Here is a 7,500-nt window from a genome sequence, read left to right as displayed (position 1 = left end):
ATATATATTTATGTGTATGTATGTGGGTGTTTCTATGTATGTGTATATGTGTATGTACATGTACGTGTGAGGCATGCTTTGTATGTGTGTACATGTACGTGTGAGGCATGCTTTGTGTGTGTGTGTGTGTGTGTGTGTGTGTGTGTGTGTGTGTGTGTGTGTTTGTCGCACGACTCCTTCAGCAGTTCTGGGCCGATTATATCCAGACATGCTACAAACGATCAGCATGACCCCAATTGGTGTCTCGGGGTGTTTTGAAAAAACGATATTTGACAGTGCTCTTGGGTGGGAGGAGAGGGGATACAAATCCTGTGTGAATGTGTATCAGGTAGCGCCGCTCCAGGTGGGACAGTGTATTACAAGTCCCCTCCCCTCCCCCTCTCGAACAGGTCATTATTGGTGTCCCCACGTTTTCCAGTCCAGTGAGGTGTTTGCGAGAGTTCTTTTGAATGCCAAGTTTGAAAAAGGATAATGACATAACCACCCAGGCCACCACCACAGGGAGCAGGTGCCTCCAATACAATATAATGGAATTTTCTCAAATTTAAGATATGTTGTGAAATATAACATTTACCGGGTGTCCATAAAGTCTCTTTACAATTTAAAAAATTTATTACAAAAGCAAATGAATAGATAAACCTGTGGAAATTATTACAAAATGAGGAGTTCATCTTGAAGTTTTTTTGCCTCATTTAATACACGTCTCTATGGGCACCATTAGTTACACGAAGCACATCAAGACGGGAAAAATTATAAATTGTAAAGAGACTTTATGGACACCCTGTATTTCAATAAAATATAAAGTGCATTTCCAAGACTGTGTCGACAAGGGTACTCCCTCCTGGAGGGCGGGTCGACAAGGGTACTCCCTCCTGGAGGGCGGGTCGACAAGGGTACTCCCTCCTGGAGGGCGGGTCGACAAGGGTACTCCCTCCTGGAGGGCTGGTCGACAAGGGTACTCCCTCCTGGAGGGCTGGCCGACAAGGGTACTCCCTCCTGGAGGGCTAGCCGACAAGGGTACTCCCTCCTGGAGGGCTGGCCGACAAGGGTACTCCCTCCTGGAGGGCTGGTCGACAAGGGTACTCCCTCCTGGAGGGCTGGCCGACAAGGGTACCCGCTCGTATATAAATGAGTTCCCCATGAAGGAACTTCAACGTAGAGGAACACATCCGGTCTCTGCTATCCTGTGCAATGGTTGGGGTTGTTTGTCCTTGATCTGTATGTATATATATATATATATATATATATATATATATATATATATATATATATATATATATATATATATATATATATATATATATATATATATATATATTTTTTTTTTTAATGGAGTTCCAAGCAAGGAAGCAGCAGAGACCATTTTATAACCTTTGCTAATGATCTGGCCTGGGTTTGCACCTCTGACCTCCCAGAAATCAGAGCGAAAGCTCTCACCATGACATCACCAGGTCTGGTATGACGTCACAATGGTGAGGAAAACGAACCACAATGGTCAAGAAAATGACCAAATAGCAGGATCTGAAGAATGAAATGAAAAAGATGCTGGAAGTTGTCGAACCCCGGAATTGTGCCGGTGATAATATTGGAGCAACAGGAATGATGAAGAACCTCCCAGGGATCTTGATGATCCATCTGTGGGAATATCACTACAAAAGAACTACAGTTCGAAACCGTCCGGAGTGTGGGTCTCGGTGACGACCCTCAAAAGATCCCTCGGAACAAAACTCCGAGAACAAGAAAACCTCACGACCTGGTCCATGAATCGTGACCACCCTCGACCTTCCTGGGACCGAGGGGTTCTTCGATACCTGGGAGGACTCGGTACCATCTTGTGAAACCCACAGGAGGCCATTTGGCCCAATAAGGCTGAACAATCCTGACAACACTCAAACACCCTTCCATCGCCACCATGTGGTTTGCTTTTACAAACACGACCGGTGCTCGAGTTCAAGTTTCGTTTGAACAAACATCATGGAGCATTTCGTGCAGCGATCCACTCGGGTCGAGCCCAGACCGACAGGACGGAGAAGCAGGTCACGTGATGTCATTTGGAACGTTTTTACCAAATAAGGTGAAGATCCACAGTCGATTCATCAAAACACCGTTTCCTATTGGTCCGCGTCATAACGCTCTGGCGGAACCCGGATGTTGCTGTCCGAGGCCTAGGCTCGGGCCTACTCCTGTGTTTGTGGCTGTGTGTGGGTCGTGCTTGGCGTGGACAGGTTCGTGTCCGAGCGGACAGGGTTTGTATCGCCGGTTGTACCTGTGAACGACAAGTTGCCGACATGGTGAGTTGGATGACGATCGTCGGTGTTTGTACCTCGTGTTCACCGATTTGAGGGTGAACGGTAAAGTTTGTTTTTATATTTATTATTTTATTACATTCTTACCTGCTGTGTCCGCGCGGTTCGGGTTCGGGTTCCATGGTTCGATAATGTGAGAGGAACTCGGTGGGGATTTTAATATAAGTTAGTTGTGTGTGTGGGGGGTTTATATGGGTAATGGTGGAGCAACTGGTAGTTGGAGGAGGAAGGGGGGAAACATTGAAATCGTGGGGAGCAGAGGGGATTACGGGGAAATCCTTTGGGGAGGAGAGAGGGGGTTACGGGGAAATCCTTTGGGGAGGAGAGGGGGGTTACGGGGAAATCCTTTGGGGGGAGAGAGGGGTTACGGGGAAATCCTTTGGGGGGAGAGAGGGGGTTACGGGGAAATCCTTTGGGGAGGAGAGGGGGTTACGGGAAATCCTTTGGGGAGGAGAGGGGGGTTACGGGGAAATCCTTTGGGAGGAGAGAGGGGGTTACGGGGAAATCCTTTGGGGAGGAGAGGGGGTTACGGGGAAATCCTTTGGGGAGGAGAGGGGGGTTACGGGGAAATCCTTTGGGGAGGAGAGGGGGGTTACGGGAAATCCTTTGGGGAGGAGAGGGGGGTTACGGGAAATCCTTTGGGGAGGAGAGGGGGGTTACGGGGAAATCCTTTGGGGAGGAGAGGGGGTTACGGGAAATCCTTTGGGGAGAGAGGGGGGTTACGGGAAATCCTTTGGGGAAACTTATGGGGAAATCCTTTGGGGGGAGAGAGGGGGTTACAGGGAAATCCTTTGGGGACGGGGGCGAGGGGGTTACGGGGAAAGCCTATAAGAGAGGAGGGGGTTACAGGGAAATCTTAGGGGAGGGAGGGGGTTTACGGGGAAATATTGGGGAAGGCGTGGGGGTTATGGAGAAGGAGAGGGGTGACTGGGAAATCTTGGGGAGGGGTGGGGTTACGGGGAAATCTTTGGGGAAGGAGGGGGTTATGGGGAAATCTTGGGAAAGTAGGGGGTGGTTGCAGGGAAATCTTTGGGGAGGGGTGGGGATTACAGGGAAATCTTGGGGGAAGGAGGGGGGGTGACGGGGAAATCTTGGGGGAAGGAGGGGGGTGACGGGGAAATCTTGGGGGAGGAGTGGGGGTTACGGGAAAATATTTGGGGAGGGGTGGGGGTTACGGGGAAATCTTGGGGAAGTAGGGGGTGGTTGCAGGGAAATCTTGGGGGAGGGGGGAAAGTACAGGAAATCTAAACTGTTTGTGAAAGTGATTCCACTGGGGGATTGAAGAATTGCTGATTCCACGGAATAAACAGACTCTGGTTCCAGAATTCCATTAAAAGCTCATTTGTTTCTCAAACACAAACTTTGCCGGTACTTGTACAGCTCGGTGTATATCTCAACCCCTCATCACCCCGTCGATGGATGTCTTTCACCACCACTATCCTCCCCCACCCCCCTCGTAGAGATGTATATATTTCACTGCACTCCCTGTCCGTCTGTCGTGAGGTATATCCTCAACCCCTCGTCCCATAATGGGGTGTATCACTCCCCGTCCCATAGTGAGGTATATCCCCCTCCCCCTCCGTCCCAAATTGAGGAATGTATCCCATTGCCAGGTGTGTATAATCAGCATAATCACTTCAATCCTTATTTCCCACAATGACCCCCACAATAATATTGTCCCTTTTCCTTTACATTGTCCAATCCATCAGGTTGTACTTTGACCATGATCTCTTGCTTCACCCCGTTTTTACCGAAACACCAGGTTCCTTGTTTTTTGTATACATAGTCTAGGCTCGTGGAAGAGCTCGGACGAGTTCACTGAGTGGATCAGGGCAAAAGGAACGGGAGAAAGAGGGGAGGGGGGGTGGAAACACCAACAGCAGAGTTGAAGGCCAAGATTGAGGGAGACAGACAAACAATTGGTGTGGGGAGGAATGGGGGGCAGGAGAGGATGCATGAGGTGGACATGATGGATACAGAAGGGAACTGGTGGAAAAACTGGAAATTTGGAAGGAGGAGGGATTGGGGTGGGAGGGTTAATGAGGGTAGAAAAGATCAAGGTTTGGGATTGGGGACGATGTGAGATGGTGGTGAAAAGCTATGTTGAAGATTTGGCGGGAACAATGAGATTGAAGAGAATGTGGAAGTTGGTTCCACATGCAGTACAGGAGAAGAGAGGAATAAATGAGTGGAGGTGAGCAGTGATCCTGGATTTAGGTAGTTTGTGAACTCTTCCTTCCTCTCCCCCCTTGACCTTTGCCGCTCACCCTCAGACTGATAAACAGCTCGACTGCGCTTTGGATTTGATGCGCCGATTACCTCCGCAGCAGATCGCCAAGAACTTGAGTGACCTCATAGACCTGGTGAGATATTGTGTACGTCTGATAATATTTCTATGCCCAAGTTGGTTTCCCCCGCTCGTGTTCACCCATCACCTCTTCACGTTCCACCTCCTACTCAGGTACCCAGTCTTTGTGAAGACCTCCTTTCCTCAGTTGACCAACCATTAAAGATTGCCAGAGATAAGCTGGTCGGGAAGGATTACCTGCTGTGTGATTACAATCGTGATGGCGATTCATACAGGTGAGTTTCACCCCTTCCTCGAAGACCCCGGATTGTTTGAACTTCTCGACTCCACGTGCGATGCATGGAATCTGCTCCGATGGTCGTGAGGGAATCTGACGTTCGATCCGGAGGAAAACCTCACTGTTCATTCATTGCATTGTATAAGAACGTATGGTAAACTTCTGTGATGTGTTGTGGAATGTCTTTGTTGGTGAGTTTGCTGCTGCTCACAGCACACCCACCGCCCCCCCCCCCACCTGCTGCTGCTGCTGCTGCTGCTGCTCGTAGCACGTCCGCCCCTCACCTGCTGCTGGTAAAATGCTTCAAGCTTGTCGACATTGTTTTGATGAAATGGAAATAGAACATCTCACCAATATCAGCCTTGATTTTTATCATGTGCAGTTGATCGATTGTGATGTTGAGGATCAGTTGTTAATTTTGTTCATTTGAAGTGTTTGAATTTTGATTAACACTGAGATTAAGTATTTGTAGTCCTGTATTCCACATTATGAATGAGTTATGTGACGTAACAAAGCATGAGACAGGACAGGAAAGTTCACACAATTGGATTTTTCTGCTTTGCTTGTGTGACGTCATGTCTGGTTCTGTTATTGCTTGATGAAGTTGACGTTTGCTGGTGTAGTGTGGTAGATAGAAAAATCGTGCAAATTATGATACAAGCATCAAATTTGGCATTTCTGATCAAATCTGCCCGATTGGCCATTTGAAAATCCAAATTTTGAAAAATTTGAAGAAAAAAAGAAAACTTCAAAAGAATTTAAAGTCACAGCTGGCTGAAATTCTTGAAGCGCAAGTGAACATCTCAGACAGAGAACCAAGGGGAGATGCAGTCATCATTGATGGGTCAGCACTTATCAATGCCCTACCTCCATGCACTTCAAAGATATTTGATGACTATGCTAAAGAAGACATCATCCCAAAGGTGGAATCCGATGGTGCCAGGTACAAGAGGGTGGACGTAGTGTTTGATGTGTACAAGAAGTCAAGTCTGAAGTCCGAGGCAAGGTCGAAAAGGGGGCAAGGAATCGGAAGAAGAGTGACAGGAACCAGTAAGACCCCAAGTAACTGGAGAAGCTTTCTTCGAGATGACAGCAACAAGACTGAGCTGTTTCACTTCCTTGCTGACAAGATGTGTGAAGCACAGACGACAAGCACAGTAATTGTCACAAAAGAAGATGCCATTAGCAACACAAGGAAGTCACTGGATGCTGTGTCTCCATGTTGTCATGAAGAAGCTGACACTCGAATATTTGTACACGCCAGGGATGCAACGATTGATGGTAGCAAGTCCATTATCATTGAGGCTAATGGCACGGACGTACTAGTCATAGCAATATCTGTACTGCCATCCTTACGGGAACTAGGTTTTGAGAACATGTGGATTGCCTTTGGCCAAGGAGCCAAGGCCCGATGGATTCCAGTCCATGAGGTGGTTTCTGCAATAGGGCCTGAGAAAGCTAGAGGAATCCCATACTTCCATGCGCTTACTGGATGTGACGTCATGTCTGCCTTCCGCGGTAAAGGGAAGAAAACTGCATGGCAGACTCGGAACGTCTTTGATGATGTTTCTGAACCATTCACCAATCTCAGCCAGCATCCAACATTGATTTGTGATCTTGACTTTTTTGAAGTTTTTTTATTTTTTATTTTTTTCTTCAAATTTTTCAAAATTTGGATTTTCAAATGGTCAATCAGGAAGATTTGATTAGAATCCCCTGGAGAATAAATGTGCCAAATTTGATGCTTGTATCATCATTTGCACGATTCCTCTCAAAAATTGCTGTTATCTGCACCACTAGTGCTGTAAACTGAGTGTTTCTCACTCAGGTCTCCGTGGAGCAATAAGTACGACCCTCCGCTGGATGATGGCGCCATGCCGTCCGCACGGCTCCGCAAGCTCGAGATTGAGGCCAACGCCGCATTCGACCAATACAGAGATCTGTAAGGATGGCGGTTTGTTCCTCATCGTCATACTCTCCCGTCGCTCTAATTGTGCCCGGTACATTAGTGTATCTCTTGAAAGCTCAGGTAACCTGTACAAAGGCAGCAGGTAATCTGCACATGCATTAACAGGTAACCTGTACATGAGCCAGTAAGTAACCTGTACAATAGATAACCTGTACACCAGCCTGCAGCTCCACTAGACTGTACATCTTCGTATACTTTGTGGGAGTAAGTTCTCCGTTTTTTGCTCTACGAACCATTTCGCCGAAAGCGTCGTTGAAGCGCAAGGTTGTCCGCACGTTCGTCCCTCCTCTCTGTAGGTACTTTGAAGGAGGAGTATCCTCGGTGTACCTGTGGGACCTAGACCACGGCTTTGCTGGTGTCATCCTCATTAAGAAAGCTGGTGATGGCAGCAAGAAAATCAAGGGTTGCTGGGATTCCATTCACGTGGTGGAGGTTCAGGTCCGTAGTGAGACCCAAGAATGGAATATTTCTGTGCATAGTTCCCAGTCGTCTCCTGCCTCACCCTGAACCATCGCATCTCTCGACTCGCCCCCATCCTCTACAGGAAAAGTCGAGCGGTCGCAGTGCTCACTACAAGCTCACCTCGACCGCCATGTTGTGGCTGCAGACCAACAAAGACGGCTCGGGAACCATGAACCTG

At 47.9% G+C, this 7,500-nt stretch overlaps 1 protein-coding gene across 2 annotated transcripts in view; it reads left to right on the top strand.

Moving 5' to 3' along the window:
* The first annotated feature begins 2,084 nt into the window (after positions 1 to 2,084).
* CAPZB (capping actin protein of muscle Z-line subunit beta) overlaps positions 2,085 to 7,500 on the top strand; it is a 6,959-nt gene continuing 1,543 nt past the window's right edge. Inside the window, exons 1-6 of one of the 2 annotated variants that reach the window (XM_085844970.1) lie at positions 2,085 to 2,291; positions 4,580 to 4,669; positions 4,768 to 4,889; positions 6,720 to 6,833; positions 7,157 to 7,298; positions 7,405 to 7,500. The exon at positions 7,405 to 7,500 is cut by the window's right edge and continues 21 nt beyond it. In XM_085844970.1, the coding sequence (XP_085701096.1) occupies positions 2,289 to 2,291; positions 4,580 to 4,669; positions 4,768 to 4,889; positions 6,720 to 6,833; positions 7,157 to 7,298; positions 7,405 to 7,500 (567 nt within the window). In that variant the 5' untranslated portion in view covers positions 2,085 to 2,288. The remainder of the gene's footprint in view (positions 2,292 to 4,579; positions 4,670 to 4,767; positions 4,890 to 6,719; positions 6,834 to 7,156; positions 7,299 to 7,404) is intronic. The other variant, XM_085844971.1, reaches the window with a different exon arrangement.

This window comes from Eptatretus burgeri, chromosome 11 (genome assembly GCF_056783735.1).
Source record: "Eptatretus burgeri isolate ZD-2024b chromosome 11, Ebu_testis_v1, whole genome shotgun sequence".
Lineage (NCBI taxonomy): Eukaryota > Metazoa > Chordata > Myxini > Myxiniformes > Myxinidae > Eptatretus > Eptatretus burgeri.
This window is presented reverse-complemented; position numbering and strand designations above follow the sequence as displayed.